The sequence below is a fragment of the Macadamia integrifolia genome, chromosome 2, assembly GCF_013358625.1.
Source record: "Macadamia integrifolia cultivar HAES 741 chromosome 2, SCU_Mint_v3, whole genome shotgun sequence".
Classification (NCBI taxonomy): domain Eukaryota; kingdom Viridiplantae; phylum Streptophyta; class Magnoliopsida; order Proteales; family Proteaceae; genus Macadamia; species Macadamia integrifolia.
The window spans coordinates 31516088-31533080 of NC_056558.1; the positions used below are offsets into that span (position 1 = coordinate 31516088).

A 16993-nucleotide genomic window follows, 5' to 3' on the forward strand; every position below is an offset into this window, starting at 1 on the left:
AAAAAAAAAAAAAAACAAAAAACCCATAAATCACCACTTCACATAAGGCGTAGCACTACCTTACCATCTCTAGACCGCATTAGCGCCAAGGCGCTGGTAAGGCGACGCCTTAGCAACGCCTTAAAAACTATGCCTAGGGCACCCTGTGGCTGAAATGCTTCCTAAGAAAATCCAGTCGCACAATGCAACGATCTTGAACAATCGGAGGTATATGTTGCTTCCGAAGTTCTATTTTAAAGCTTTGGATCTGCCTTTCCTCTTGCAACGGTACATCTTCACGGGAGCGCGAACATACGTAGAATCTCTGCAACTTGAGAAGACAGATCGTCCTCTGCCTTCACGAGAGTGCAATCACGACGAATCTTTGCAAATACGGACGGAATCGTCGGTTTGTGGATGCAGTCGGAGGTTGGAGGAGGTGTACAGGGATCGCCTCTTCTGGTGGGTTCCTCTTTTGAAATAGGAAGCTTGCTTTTTTTTTAGGGGTGGGTGGTTTTTTGAGTGAAAATTGTTTCCGGAAACGACGAAACGCGTTAAAGTCATTTCGTCAAAACCGGTTCTTGAACCATAAATCAAAATACATTTCAATTTCTATTCCAAGAAATAGGTGAAACGAAACGGGTTTACCAAACGCTTTTGTTCCCGTTTCTCCGTTTTTTGAAATAGAAAACCACAGAAACAGCTGAGACGAACCGTTATCAAATGGGCCCTTTATCAAATGCTTTTTAGGCTGGTTTTCTGTTTCTGGGAATAAGAAAATGCAAAAACGGTAGAAACAAACGTTGTCAAACTGGCCCTAAATTTTACCATTGAGATGGATATTGGGACATCAGCCCACCCATGTCTGGCTCCATGGCAGGTCATCAAGCACTAAGGGTCCGTTTGATTTTGTTTCCAGAAACGGTTTTTCAATTTTTCTGTGTTCAGAAACGGAAAAACACCCTAAAAACCATTTGATTTTTCTGTTTCGTTTCACTTGTTTTTAGAAACAGAAATAGAAATTTATGCCTATTTCTGATCTGGAAACAGGAATGGAGAAACAAGTTAGACTTATTTTTCTATTTCTAGAAACAAGTGGGAGCAACAAAAATTGTGAAAAACAAGATACTTCACTCGACCTACCCAAACCCCTAACCTATTGTTGAAACTTCTCGCTATCTAAATGCGACGATTCCAACCTAGTTGTGCGAAGCTCACAGTTTTGGATTGCCTTCATCCTTCTAAAGCTCATCTTCATGAAGCATAACTGCAACTCTAAAGTCATGCCTTCACTCGTGAGTTGCATTCCTATAACGTCGTGCCTTCACTCATGTCTTGAACTCGACTACACTATTGAAAACGTTTCGGGAAACAGAAAAATCAAACACCTTTTTGTATTTTAAAAAATTGTTTTTCTAGACACAGAAACAAGAGAAACAAAATCAAACGGGCCCTACATGTGATGTAGTAGTGGAAGTGTGGTTAGACCGGCATGACTAAGTTTGGAAACCCAAGCCCAAATGGAATTGGCCCAACCTGAGTTTTTGGACCAACAAGAGTTGGTAGAGGTTAATCATCTACTTAGGGATGTGTCTTTGTAATTGCATTCTCTTTTGGTAGAGATTTATCTCTATGTAATATTTTTATTTATTTGGTTTTATTTTCTTAGGAGTTAACTACATAAGATGGTGATTATAGATCGAGTCCAGTTTACTGTCTAATTCTGTACGGTAGGAATTTGTTTTCTTTTATATGTAAGCAACCATTACGCCAGAGATAGAATGGAATATTTAAAGATTGAGTTGCTGTTCGAGACAAGTAATGGCCATGAGTTTTCCTTCTTTCCCCTGCGCTCCCCATAATCTTCTTCTTCTCCCTTTTTGGTAAACTCTTAATTCTCACTCTCCATTATTTCTTCTACCTTTTAGTTATTCCATCCTTCTTACTCTTATCTCTTCTTCTTTCTCTTTTTTCTTTTCTTCTACCATTCTATAGTTACCTGAGTTCAGCAGAGGACTTGACCTCTCTTATAATGTAACCTTCCACCTTCAAAGTTGAGGTATAGAATCACCATAATAGTGAGACTTAAACCTCATGTCCCTATCCCATATAAGCTCTCTTTCCGTGAGAATCCATTCTAGAATCAAATCTTGTTTAAGGCTTAATGTGAGACCTGAGTTGCAGAATTTTTACTTCCTCTTTTGATCTTTGTTTTTAGTGCTTCTCAGCTGGTATCAATAGGTAATGCGATACTGTAATTGAATAATCCAAACAAACTGAAATAGAATTGAAATGCAAAAATTAAAATCAGATGGTCAGATGGCCTCAATCGAAATTCCTGAAAAAAAAGTTTTGCATATGAAATCCAGATTCACACCGCAAGGTGGTTGGAAGATAACTTGCTTGAATAATGGAGAAGATGGAGGAAGAAGAATACTAAGAAGATATAAACACTTGGGCTTCACACTGCAAGGTGGTTGGAAGTATCAAACACCAACCAGCCTTGATCACACACAAGGATCCTTGATCAAACACAAGGGAGATTCTTCATACAAGAAAGATAAAACAGCAGCATTATTTTCATTAATGAAAATTGGTGTGCAATGCTGGCCTCCTTAGAAAGGTATATAGACCCAATCTTTAACTAATTAGGTAAATAAACTGACTAGGAAACTGAAATAATTAAGTAAACTGACTCAATATGACAGGACTTCCTAACAAAAAAGAAATAAAGACACAACTAACTAATCCTGTATTCCTAGCCTCTACCCATATTATAGGCCCATTAGAAAGAATATGGACTAAAGGCCCAACGCATAGACAACCCAATCCAAAGCTTATTTCTAATAAAATAAGCCCATTTAGATAGATTTATCCACATCAATAGGCTATTGAAAGATCGATCTCCCCTAGAAATTTTGATTCCATTTGAGCCTATTTAGTAAAGTTCGATCACCCCAACCTATGCTGGTTCTACCACTTCTCTGTTTTACGAAAGGTAGAAGTGGTGAAGTGAATTTGGACAACACCATAACCCTGCTTTTCCCATATTACCCATCTCATCTTTTTTTAATCTCTTGAGTTCTTATTTTTATCTTCATTCCAAGTCTACCCTTATCCAGTAAATCAAGTTCTCTTTGCATCCCTACCTACACATATCTTCCTAAGTAATTCTTTAAGATTCTATTTATTTACCAATCTGCCACTACCTTGTGAACTTTGGATCATTTGCAGCTTTTCCATTATTTTGATTATTGTATGCTTGGGTGAACCCATAGCGACCCAAATTTAGGTTTTTTGAACACCGTGATTGGTTCAAAATTTCACGAAGCTCCAATCTTATATTTTTCTTGGGTGGTATAATTTTGGACTCTTTCTTCCAGTTCGGTTCGTATATGGATTCTCTGTTGGGTTGGATGTCATCCTGGATTTTGTATTTGTATGTGCATACAAATACATGGATTATGGTAAACAGGAAGAGTGGCTCTGAATGGAGTTGAATAGGCGATGTAGGATCTGGTAGCCTACCTATATATAGTTGGTGTAAGGCTAATTGAGTTGTAACACGCATGGTGCTCGCTAAATTAGAGATAGCTAGATAGCAAAGCCAAACAAAGGTGGTGAAAGGCCAGTCTCATCCTAGAGAATGCAGAATAGAACTGTTTCAGCCAGCTTTGCTTGAGGCCTTAAGTAATGCTTGCTACTAATTGTATGCGAGATGTCCAAATGGCATATGATTGAGTATAAATGTGCAATAAGTTATTCTTATAATGTAGTCGATCAGTTTGTAATATGAGACCTTTTTTTTTTCAAATCCATTCTACATGTATAAGGGAGCAGGTACATGTTTATACTAGGATTCTTTATGCCTTGACAACAATATGATTGACATTGGGTTTTTACATATAACAAATGATGCCATACATAGGTATCATTGTAGGGAAGGTTTCGCTGATAACTTGCCTCGATGTCCTGCAAGCAGTGTTGGTTATCGATAATGGGAGAGGTATCTATACACGTTAGCAGTGTGTAAAGGAATCTTGCAATCTAGAATCTTATTGACAATCGTCTGGGACATGATACATTTTACTATTGATCCACTACTATTGCATCACCCATATTCCACAATTGCTCCTTTAACATCACTCTCTTCCTCTTCCGCCTCACCATTGCAACTGCTGCATCTTCCCTTCTTCCGCTGACTTCAAGAGTATAAAGAAGTCCACAATCACCAATAGGTAGAAGAAAATAAAGGCAACTGAACAACAATCTCGCCAGTAAATTGCCAACGGGAATGAGAGAAAACTACTTTCCCACCTTATCCACGGGCAGCCACGCCATTGTGTTTGATGAATCTCAGAATCATGGTTGTCAAGGCATCACGTAGGTGCTGCCTTGGCGTCCAAGCAGTGTTTTTGGGGTCTGGGCAACTGTCACCTTAGTGCTAAGCATTGATTTTTTTTCATTTATTAGATTTCTATTGGTATTGAACCAGGTTTGGCATTGATTTATGCCAAACACTATTTAAGTAAATGGTTCCATTTACTTAAGATTCATAAGTAAGAAAACAACCCTCCCAAATAATCTAATAAATATAGTTAAAAATTCAAATTCTAAAAGGATTTTCAATTTTCAAATGCTAAAGCTTTTCTTAAATTTTAAATTTTCATAATTTTTTTGTGATAGAACATCACTAAAAACCCAAAGAGCAGCAAATTTTATTTATTTATTTATTTATTTGTTATTATTATTATTATTATTATTTTTTTAATGTCTAAAAACATTCAAGTCGATTTTAAACAAGATTCACGCACACTAAATGAGGTTTGACTGGAACATAAATCCTTCAATACAAGTCAGATTTTAGTAATCTTAGATTTATTGAAAAGCTGGTTTTGTGCTCTACCTAATTCAAAAAGTCTCTTGTAAAATAAACCATATGACTAGTCAAACTTATTAGAGAACCTGAACATTTCTCTAAATCGAGAGTAGTTTAATTACATATAGATAAGATCATATATTCGAAGAATAGTATAAACCAAATGTGAGACTAGGTATACCATGGCAGTGATCATTTCCAAGAATAATATAAACCAAATGTATGTTTTGATTGTTTCAAACTTTCAAACTTTCAATAGCTTGCTTTCTTTAGTTCTATTGTCTTCTATTTCTATATTAATTTTTAGGGGAAATAAAAAATAGTACTTGGGCACCTTGTCGCCTAAGTGCTTAGGCACCCCTCCACCACCTTGGATCGCCTTGTCACCTTGACAACTATGCTCAGAACATGCACCACCATCTCTGAAATCCTCAGACTACTCGGTGATTGCTGCATCGTTGCGGCTGTGGTAGATGTCTCCATCCCATACGCAAACTGATACTATTGTTGCTGCTAATCGAAGAGGTTATCACACTAAGAACACGATCGTTCCCAATTTCTTGATTGCACATGAGGAGAATTCACAATCAATAGCCAACATGCTTCACAAATCCCAACCCATCCCAAACCTAGTAATTGAAGCTCTCAAACCAAATTGAGAGGTTCTCTGAACATAGAAAAGGCAATCCCTTTCTATCACAAAATCGAAAATTCAAACGAATGAACTTGCTTTTCCAACATCAGGAGCCATGGTTACATCTCCAAGTAATAATCAAAACCCTCTCCTTCATTTTAAAAAATGAAACTAAAAAGCAAATAAAAATATCATGGTCTTTACGAGAGCCATAGCCACTAGCTCCGATGGATAGAGACATAACATGGAACACTGTCAACAATAGCTTGATCCATGGAAGCAAGTATGTTGGAGTCGAAGCAACCTAAGCTCCAACAGATCTTGTAGGTAGCAAGGGAGAGGGGGAGACACAGCGGTAGGGGGGAGATGCAGGGGTGGTGCGGCAAGGGGGCTGTCAGAGATGCTCATACCCTGTGGCTTTTGACACTGTAGAATGCCTTCCAATCGATCCTTCAACGTGGCAGCGGAGACAATGGTGAAGGCGGAGGGGGGAGAGGTATTCTAGTGGCGGTGGATCGCGGGTGTGTAGCGATATCAGCTACTAACGGCTGAGATGAGTTTCGCCCCTATCCGATGATCAATGAGGTGCTAGTATGCAAGATTCCATTACACCCGGCGAGTCTGTACACCATTTTCCCATCGATAGTGTAGGGACTTTGGTTCACTATATAATGTTAGACACTGAAACAATGAAGAGAAAAGAAGAAAAGTGATAACTGGAATTGTTGCAGTGCTTTACAGATTCTACATTGAAGAATATGATTCACGGAATAAACTTTTGCTGGAAAAAAAAAATTTATGTATATAAGTGAAACTAATTCATGAAGTATGGTTTCTTATTGTACTGAATAATGCTCCTGGTAACACAATAGCCCATGAATGCACCTCTCTTTTTTCTTATTTTGGTAATCAAATCTAAGTTTCTTTTTTGGTTCTAGATTTGGCAACACCCCTTCTATCAGAAGAAGTATTGAGTCTCCCTCGGCATGGAAGTCTCCTTGGTTCATGAACTCTTTTCTACCTGGATCAAAAGTTGATACAGACATAACAATTGAGGTATTTAAAAAAGCTTAGTTTTCTTTTCATTTTTATTTTCCCCTTTACATGAAATATTTTCAGTTCTGTCATCATTTTTCTTTTTGGAGATCTGTGTTTTCCCTCCAGATAGACATGCAGGAGGAGGGAGGTGGATATGAAATATTTATTTTCAACTCAAAAGGAACCTCCATGCTTTATTTTCAAATATAGGCCTTATCTTTGAGACATCTTACGTGATGGGAAACTAAGAGATTGAATTCTCAATCTTTAACTGTTTTTTGTTTGTAGATTAGGTTCAAGAATAAACATGACCTTTCATGCTCATAATTCTATACCTCTGCCGCTAAAGAAATTTGGGGCGCTGAGCACTATATATAAAGTTAGGCAATTTGTAGTTTTTTCCCCCCCTCCCTCTTCCTATTGTTTACTTCTGTTTTCCATTTCTTATCCTGCACCCTGTCCAGCTTTGTGTCATTGTGTTCGTTTATGCGTGTGTTGGTTTTTTCGTAGGTGCATGCATGTGCTGGTTTGATGACATATGTTCAGAAAGTATGACATATGTTCTTTGCTGATTAAATGAGAAATTTCAAAGGAACCACCAACCTTTATATATAAACCCTATTTATGAGAGATCTTACATGATGGGAAACTAAGAGATTAAACTCTCAATCTCTATTTGTTTTTTGTTTGTAAACTAGGATCAACAATAAGCATGACCTTTCCTGCTCATAATTCTAGACCCTGCTGCTAAAGAACTTTGTGGTTTTGAGCACTATATGCAAATACTGAAGTTAGGAATTTTGGAGTTTTTCTGTCTTCCTTTTCTTTTCCCCATTGCCCCCCCCCACCGTATTCCTTTTTTTTTTTCAAAATCTGTGTCTGTCCAGATTTGTTTCTTTTGTGTTTGTGTTTGTGTGTTGGTTTTTTTGTAGGTGCATGCATGTGTTTGTTTGTATTTTTGTCCTGATGAAATGAGTCAAATGGCATATAATTTGGGATTGCACATAAATGTGCACTTTGTTCTTGTTCTTCTCCTTTTCCCCAAATTTCCTTCGTTCCATGTAATGAGTACAACTGCTTACAGGACATTGGATATTTCATGAGCCCTGGGGAGAGAAGTTATGATGCAATTGGGTTGATGAAACAGTTGAGTGAGCATACTGCAGCTGCAGTGGCTGAAGCCCAGGAGATTCTGGCATCTGAAAACCCTGAAATGTCTTCAAAGGAAAGATGCTCCACTAACCAGAATTCCATCCAAGAGAACAATCACTTCCCAGATAATGTGCTGGAGAACCATATTCCTCTGCCTTCTGGTGTCTTGGTATGATGTTTTTGTGATTCTTAGTGCTGTTTAATTTACTTTATTCTAATCTACCCTTCTCCCATATTTTACTCTTATTATCTTGCTCTAGTGGAGCTTCAAGGGATGACAATGCCAGTTCTGAAACATTATATATACATGAGATGTGATTGCTGTTGCTATTTATCGCATCATTTTCTAATCATTATTGTACACTACAGCATAACGGAGGCTATTAACAGAAATCATGGGGCTATGCTTGGTTGTCTAGAGATTGTGAAGTGAAATGGACCCCATTTTCTAGCTGTTTGGTTGTACAAGGAATATGTAAGAGAGGTTACTTTTCCCAAGAGTGATCAAAATTTGACAATTTTGGATGGATGCTTCAATGGTTATATTTGGGATATTTGGGAGAATGCTGAGTGAGTGGGAGAGACTCTTTTACGAAGATATTCCCTTTCCCAAACAAACACTAAAAAATGTGGCAAAGTGGCAAAAAAGGGGTGTGTTCACACACTAGACAACCAGAAACACTCTGAATGCTCAAGATTGGGCATTTGATGTGGTAAAGAGGCGTTGGTTCTCATTTTTCTGTACTGTCTTCAGGACCTGTTAGCTTTTGCCATGAGTATTGGAGAAGCTTTTTATTTCCAACTTTCAAGTGTTTATTGGATTCGCTGCCTTTGCAGAGTGAGCGGCGGGTTCTTGATTTCAGTGGATGTGGGACTCCAGTGAAGCAAGCAGAGAACAGGAAGTCAGGGGGAAATGTGAATGGAGTAAACTTTTCAAGCCCCTCTTCCTACCTGATGAAGGGCTGCAGGTAGGACACAGTTCCTATGGCTAATGCCTGGAGCTTCTATGTTTTGGAATATATATTTATGTATATGTATAATATCATTCTTTCCCTTTCTCATTATTACAAATTTCTGTATCTGATTTAAGTAAATGGTAGAAATTGGTGTAGAGGGCAGCTTATATATTTCGGGGTTTAAAAATGCATGATTATCCATTGTTTGCATTATGTAAAGAGCAAATCTTAAGTTAGTTTTTTCTTGTAATTTTTGTAATAGTGGATCCCTTTCAAATCAATCTGTCTTTGTGGTGTCTTTCTTCAATCTCAGTCAAGTACTTAAAAGGCTACTCCATCATGGTCTCAATAAAATCTCTTACAGAAAAGGTTCTAACCAGCATTTCAAAACACAGAATAGGTATTGAATCGGTCTCTGTTGATTCTGATCCAACTGGAATTGGTCTGAAGAGCCTTAGAATTGGTCCTCAAATCTGGAAATTCACTGATTCTAGGGTTTCCTTGGCATGAATCGGCTGGAATCAGGATTGATCATGGTCGATTCATCGATTCCAATTCCTAAATTTTGAAACCGTGGTTCCAACTTATAAGGAATGCTCACCATGGCCCTATAATGCTTTTAAGTTGGTCATTAGGTAATCATGCTAGTCGAGTCTGGGTTGAAACACCTATTTGGTATCGATTTCGAAACTGGCCAATACCCCTTCTGATACTGTGCACTAAAACCCTGATTAGGCTTGTAATATTTGGATGAACTAGTAATTTTCCTAAAATGAAATGTAATTTTTTTTATGGCATAAGGTTTTGTGCGCAGCTATGCATGGAGCATGGTCATGCACAAAACCATGGGATGAGGGTTTATGGTGCACACCCTCACCTCCATCTGTGGTTGTGTGCATGATACATGACAATGCATGACCATGCACAAAACCTCACCCTTATTTGCATTTATTATTGTTCTTTAGACTTGTTAGTCACAGAAATAACTTTCCGATAAAATTATTTTAAGAACAATGTTTTCTATTTGGGAGTGCCTTATTGTTTTTCTAGTTAGGTAAATTGGAACCTTATACAACTTACGATAGGATTGCATTCAAAATTTAACTGAAGTAAAGAAACGCAAGTTTGCATTTAAATTGCTGCAATGTAACTATAAGAAGAATAAATTGCATGCATGGCAACTTGCGAAAACAAAAGGATGAAGCATTGCAGAAGTTTGTTGGAGCAATTTAGAAGAGTAAAGTCATCTTCTTTTGGATAAAAACACTATTTCGTGGCCTTGGAGTGTTGCGCCTATTTTTGTGGACGTTTATGATCTCGTACCACTAACTACATTTCTGTTCAAGCCTACTAACAAAGTGGTCTTGTTAATAGCTCATTTGGCTTATATATCTATGAATGGGAAACAGAATATCACCCTCTCTAACAACAACATAGATGTCCAAAAAGTTTTATTTAATACTCAATTTCTTATTAGTATTAAAAAAAAAAAAAATTGCATGTATGACAATGTGGAAAGGGAGATATATGGTCAAGGAGAGTAAAAAGCCTTGATCTCTCTTAAAAAAAATGAAAAAAAGGACTCTGTCTGGGAGTGTAGGGGCTGAGCCTAGACATAGAAAAAAGGTGGGGGGGAATGAAATGACCATCTTGTTGATGCCTTCAGGTATATTCTCCCGCACTAGTGTAAGAGTCACACTCTCGGACAGAGAACATTTCCCTCTAAAAAAAATAAAAAATAAAATCTTCATTTATAATGTTTGTTAGAGCTTGTAGACTAAAACTTGAGTATCTTGATATCCATTAATTTTTCATTTTTGCTAATTTGATTCCAATACTAGTTACCTCTTGTAAATTTCTATGAAGTAATATATAGGAAAAGTCTTACACACGGTCTTTTTCAAGTCCTTTATTTTATTTGGTGGAGAAGATTATTTGGCATTCTAATCATTGAGGATTTTTTCTTTCCCGTAAAATTATAAAATTTAGTGACTAATCTCAAGCATTTGATCAACCATTTATGTAATCTCTTTTCTCGTTTTTATAAGAATCTTTATTATTCACTTGTGCTAATTTTTTAAATTGTGGAAAAATTTTATAGTGCTATGTGGAAAAGTCAGATGCATGATTAGATGATGAGATAGATAAATATATCCAATATCCATTGAATTTGGGAGAAAACCCAACTGCCACATGATTATTATTATAATAGGAAATTCTGCATCCTTAAAAATATGTTAGTTTCAAGTGTGGATCCACCCTAGTACCTTTTTCTTTTCTTTTTTTGGTAAGATGTCCATCCAATTACTCAAAGGAGGAAAAAGTCAAAAAGGGTTCTTCACTTGTAAACTTAGGCAATGAGTCACACAATTGCATTATTGAAATATAAAAATCATTGATATTCTTTGATAAAACAATTTTAATTAGGCCGACAAATTTGAGACCCCAATTGTGATGGAGAGAATGTTTATGCCAAAATCTAAAACACGGTGGATCAATCTTGACAGGGGAGCAAAAAAGGTTGGCATTGTATGTACAGGAATGAATTAGAAATATTTTACATACCCAGAAGAGGCACAGGGTTGATTTTCTTATTCTTTATTTTAATATTTTCTTTGGGCAGTCGGAAAACAGAGTTGATTAATTATTTAAAGGGGTGATCTGTGATCATATTTATTTAATGTTGATTTGTGATCATCTTTATTTAGTGAGTAATGGTTGACAATGTGTAGTATCACGGAATTCTAGAGAAGTTAAGGATTTTGACTCTTAAGCATGGGAATTTTAGATTGGAGAGATGATTACCAATGGTAAACCTTATGGGTTCTAAGTCTGAAATCAGAAAATAACATTTTCTTTGGTCAGGAGGTGGGTATAAGAATCCTCTGTGGTCAGGCAGTGAGTGACAGTGAGCATTCAAAAGGCTAGACTGCATGTCAAGACCCTCCTACCACTTGAATCTTCATTGCCATTCAATGCTTACCACGGAGGATTTGAACCCGGACATGGGGGAAGAATTCTTAAGAGAGTGGCTCATGCACTTGCATGGGGGCCAATAAGAGCACATCTGAAAACATCAACTGGGTGAACATTTCCACTTTTTATGGAGATGGATTGTTCATTTCACACAATATTGTGTCTGGACTCAATCCCTACACACTTGAACATTTTTTTTTTTTAATAGAACATTCCAAAAAGAAAATTACAATGAAGAAACAATGTAAATAAACAAAGGTGGGGGGACAACTATCCCAACAAATGAAGCCCAATGTTGAAAACATAGACAACAACATTAATATAATTAAAAATTTACTTTTTTATTTTTCTTAGGATTGCTATAGAACTGATCATTAGGATTTTTCAGATCTATTTTAAGATCATGTAATTGGTTACTTCTAAACTTTTTACCAAAAAAAGAAAACTTCTAGACTCAAAAATATGTTTATTGTATTTTTAGAAAAGAAAATCTTTCTCATATCTCGTCTTTTGTCTAATTCAACGTGCAATGCACTAACCCTTGTCATGGGTAATTTTGTAATTCGAAATAAGCCGGCGGATATATACCATACCCGTGTGCATAGAGATTAGAGAGAGAAAGAGAGAGGCAAAGAGATAGGTAGTTTTCCTTGCATGTCTTCCCGGGCTTTTGGGAGACATTGACTCTTCAAAAGATAGCTAAAACTCCAACCTCCACAGCCTTAAAACAAACCCAACAAAATAATCTCCCATTGTTTAATCTCCTCTCTCCCACCACCTCACCTTTTCTTTCTCAAACATGCACCCCACGTTCTATTTTGGTTGACACAAGAAGAAAAAAAAAGAAAAAGAAAAACTACACAAACCCATCTCAATCAATCAATCAATCATCTCCACATTTGTGTCTAATTCACATAATCCACCAAACCAGAACAAAACAGCTTCTAAGCTCTCTCTCTCTCTCTTTCCTTCCTTCAGGGAGATGGGTTTCTCTTCTATTCCCATATTTCCCTCTTCAACATAACTTCCACCACCATTTTGTTAGTTCTCTCTTTCCATCCCTCTAGTCTTTCCAACATTTATTGACATTCTTGTTTACGTCCTGATCATCCTTTTTCCTTTTTCTCTTGAAGCCCACCCACCCACCCCCACCCCCCCTCTTCTCTAACTCACAATGGTTAGAGCATTTGAACAAGATCATACTATTCAGAAATCTAAGTCTTTCCACTTCAAAGGAATGTTTGAGATGACAGGACGCCAGGCTCAGAGCCTGATTATTGATAGTTACAAAGCAAGGTCAATGGTGGATGATCAGGTTACCTTTAGAAGTCAGGGATCCAAGACTTCATCTGACAAGGAGAATCAACCAATTGGGTCTGCACTGAATCGATCAAATGATGTTGCTCCCAAGTCACGCTTGGGAAGAGAAGGGGGAGGTGGCCAAGCCAAAGACAGGAACTCAGGTAACAATGCATTTTCATTAATTTCTTCTCTCCATATTGTCTGGATTCAATGCGAAAATAATAATTCCACATGGGATGTAAATAGTCCGATGTGAAGGTTTATAGGTACTTGGACACCCTCTCCTTACGGGCTAGTTTGTTTTGACCGCAATGTGTCTCCGAGGATTAAAAAAATCCCAATCAGGAACATATTCTATGAATAATTTTCTTTTTACTTGTCCCTTGGATTGATTCCTGTTGGGTTTGGTTCAGATATCGAAATGATGAAAGAAAGGTTTTCTAAGCTTCTTTTGGGTGAAGATATGTCTGGTGGAGGGAAGGGTGTTTCATCAGCTCTAGCTTTGTCAAATGCCATTACCAACCTTGCAGGTGCTTTCAATCTTTCCACGAAACTGCATTCATTTCCTTTCTTTGTTACTATAAACATAAGAGCCTCATACATTTTGCCTATATATGTAGAATATGAACTGCATATGTTCTATTATTATGTAAAAATTAATAGCTTGTGAATTTTCTTCTTCTTTCTAATTTAAACAGCTTCCGTCTTCGGTGAACAAAAGCGATTGGAGCCCATGAATCCTGAGAGGAAAGTAAGGTGGAGAAAAGAAATTGATTGGCTTCTATCTGTCACTGATCACATTGTTGAATTTGTCCCTTCCCAACAGCAAACCAAAGATGGACCATGTGTGGAGGTGATATACTTCTCCCTGAAATTCTTTATTGATCAATTTTGCATATATAGCCTCTTCTCACACTGTTGATCTCTTATTGACCAAATAGATAATGGTGACACGCCAACGAACTGATCTGCATATGAATATCCCTGCCCTGCGAAAACTTGATGCAATGCTTATTGTAAGCCCATGATCCCTTTAAGATTTGAATGCTTTGGAGCTTGTGAGGATAATTGATGCTAATGTTTCCCTTTCTTTTCCAATATTGGATTCATGATTAACAGGACTACCTAGATAACTTTAAAGACCAGAATGAGTTCTGGTATGTATCAAGAGATTCTGATGATGCTGAAAATGGAAATAGGAATGAAGATAAATGGTGGCTACCCACTGCTAAGGTCCCACCTGAGGGTCTATCTGATGTATCAAGAAAATGGCTGCTTTTCCAAAAGGAGTCTGTGAACCAAGTACTGAAAGCAGCAATGGCCATAAATGCCCAAGTTCTATCAGAGATGGCAATTCCTGAAAACTATATTGAATCCCTGCCAAAGGTAAAGATCCTTACAGTTTATTTATGTAGATTTAGTGTTTGGGCATCCTTGATTTTTCCTCTTTTTCATTTCTCTATCTTTTGGTGTTAGAATGGGAGAGCAAGCCTCGGGGACTCTATATATAAGAGTATCACGGTTGAATACTTTGATCCAGAGCAATTCCTCACCACCATGGACCTTTCGACGGAGCACAAAATCCTAGACCTCAAGAATAGAATTGAAGCATCTATTGTAATTTGGAAGAGGAAGATGGTCCACAAAGATGGCAAATCTTCATGGGGTTCAGCAGTGAGTTTGGAAAAGAGGGAACTCTTTGAAGAGAGAGCAGAAAGCATCCTAGTCCTTCTAAAACAGAGGTTCCCTGGCATTCCACAATCAGCACTTGACATAAGTAAAATTCAATACAATAGGGTATGAACATGAACACTATAATATTCTTCTTGTTTTTGTTTTCATAAACTTTCTACTAATGGATGCAAGCTCAAAGAAACTAAATTCTTGATTCTGAAATGCCGCAGGATGTGGGACAATCTGTTCTAGAGAGCTATTCAAGGATACTTGAAAGCTTGGCCTTCACAGTCATGTCACGAATTGAAGATGTTCTCTATGCTGATTCCCTTGCTAGGGATCCATCGTTGGCTGAGTCAGACAGAAAACTATCAGTAAATTCCTTGGCCATAGGGCGGGTAAAGTTCCCAGATGCTGAAGAAGAGATACAGAAGTTGAATTCCATCGATACACCTACTTCAATGACATTATCAGACTTTATGGGTTGGCATTTGGATCAAGGAGAAACAGAGCTAAAGAAGGATTCATCGGAGAATGTAGAGGACTACTGGAAAGATGAAGAAAAGCCCATGAGCAAACCTGCCAACATTGTTACCAACAAGAAAGTTTCCTACATAGAGAAGCTAGAGATCTTGGGTGGCTTGAGAAGTCCAACATCTCGTCATTAAAACAGTAACTATAGAGAGATTTGAGAGAAAAGAAAGGGAGGAACATAGTGAAAGTGAGTGAGGGGAGCTTGAATTCCCAATGTAAATACTCAGACCCATAAAGGAGTCTTTTGGTCTCTAATTTGTTTTGTTACCATTTCATTCCTTTTTTGGATGATGCATTTGGGTAATGCTCCCTTCTGTATCCTGTGGATGTAATTTGTTTGTAGAGTTGTAGCTACTGATCACTTTTTATTCTGACCATTTCAAAAGAAAAAATCCATTCCTTTTACTTATCTTGTCCTAGACATTCACTGAAGTAGCATTTTTCTCAGTCCTTGCTATTTGAGATTGTTACTAAATTAATGATACTGATTGCGCAACTGGATCCATCGAATACGAGGCCAGTTGCACTCGTTCTTCTCAGATCATCTCATCTTCAGACACTCTGAACATCCACTTAACCTTTGCCTTAATTTCTTTTGAACGAGGATGTTTCTCCATGCTTAGAACACTCCATTAACATTAGCTGGAACCAAGAGCATCATGAAAGTGACTATTCTTGCAGTGTAATGAAAAGAACCTACAAATGTTGTGGAGGTCTAGATTGTACAAGTCCCTTGGAATGAATTGGCATGGTTTAAAAACCATATTCCTCGTCATAGCTTCATTGTTTGGAGAGTGATGATCTAAGTCTCTCCCGACGCAGGATTTTCTCAACCATAAGTAGATCCGGTCCATTCCTTCATGCTATTTTTGCTGGAATGCTGTAGAAGATATATCCACAATCTTTTCTTCTCGTGCCCATTCTCCTGTAGAGTTTGGGAAAGAATCCTCCACAATTGTTGGGTAGCCAGGTGGAGGCTCGTTGATCTTGATGGAGAGTGGAAGTGAGTCAAATGGATCTTTAAAGGGAAGTGAAGCTTCAGTAATGTAGGCAAACATGCGTCTAGTGCTACCATCAACCATATTTGGAGAGAAGAATATGAGATGTTTGACCTCGAAGTCTAGGACCTTTCTCTTGTACAGTTTTGCATTTTCTTTTGCTTCCCCTTCTCTAGGGAGACCCCTCTGTATCTCTGGTGCTTCATTGAATATATTTCTTTATTCAACCCAAAAAAAAAAATGGGCCGGGCATTGTGTTGAGAGAGACTGATTCTGTAAGCAAAAAGGCCATTGTTTGATATTGTATTTGAGGTAATTGAAGACAAATAGATACGCTGGCCATTGTGTTTTATATTACCAGGTGACTCGAACAACTCAGGAAGCAGAGTCAACAAATATCAGAAGCAAAGAATGAAGACATACAAAGGAAAGAGTAAGGGAGGGGTGGACCTTTTCCTGAAAAATTAGATCTTGCCAAATGGCCCAGGCTTTGGGGGTAGTTGTGGGCCCTTCTTGATGGGAAGAATGTCCCCAGAAGCTGTGGAGCTGTGAGGTAAGCAAGGGTGCATGAAACCAACTCCTAGTATCAAGAACTTGAGTAACAAGCCTCTCTATTGGTGAAAGGAGATGCAAATGCCTCAAAAACACATACATGGTTGGTTACATTGAATTCTGTGTCCAAGTGTAGCGTATGGTAGTGTTTCCTTGGTCAATCTCTCCCTCCCCCAATTAAGGACAGAGATACCATTTCATAAAAAGGATGAGAGAGATAGACCCTACTCATGGGAAAGTATTAATGTATATTACCCTCCCAAACAGAGAACATCATCCCATAAATATTTTATATTCATTCTTCTCCTTTTTAGTCTTT

General features: G+C 37.7%; 2 protein-coding genes across 4 annotated transcripts in view; both read left to right on the forward strand.

The window, feature by feature from the left end:
- The window catches only part of LOC122059283 (transcription factor MYB3R-1-like), a 36946-nt gene extending 28001 nt beyond the window's left edge, over positions 1-8945 (forward strand). For all 3 annotated transcript variants that reach the window (XM_042622009.1, XM_042621995.1, XM_042622002.1), the window contains exons 10-12: positions 6431-6548; positions 7615-7851; positions 8520-8945. In XM_042622009.1, the coding sequence (XP_042477943.1) occupies positions 6431-6548; positions 7615-7851; positions 8520-8654 (490 nt within the window). In that variant the 3' untranslated portion in view covers positions 8655-8945. The remainder of the gene's footprint in view (positions 1-6430; positions 6549-7614; positions 7852-8519) is intronic.
- Positions 8946-12611: 3666 nt separating this feature from the next.
- Positions 12612-15509, forward strand: LOC122072190 (rho guanine nucleotide exchange factor 8-like). The gene is made up of 7 exons (XM_042636761.1): positions 12612-13077; positions 13330-13446; positions 13615-13769; positions 13858-13932; positions 14036-14302; positions 14393-14713; positions 14821-15509. The coding sequence occupies exons 1-7, from the start codon at positions 12789-12791 to the stop codon at positions 15256-15258; spliced, it is 1662 nt and encodes a 553-aa protein (XP_042492695.1). The 5' UTR covers positions 12612-12788; the 3' UTR covers positions 15259-15509.
- The last annotated feature ends 1484 nt before the right edge of the window (positions 15510-16993 follow it).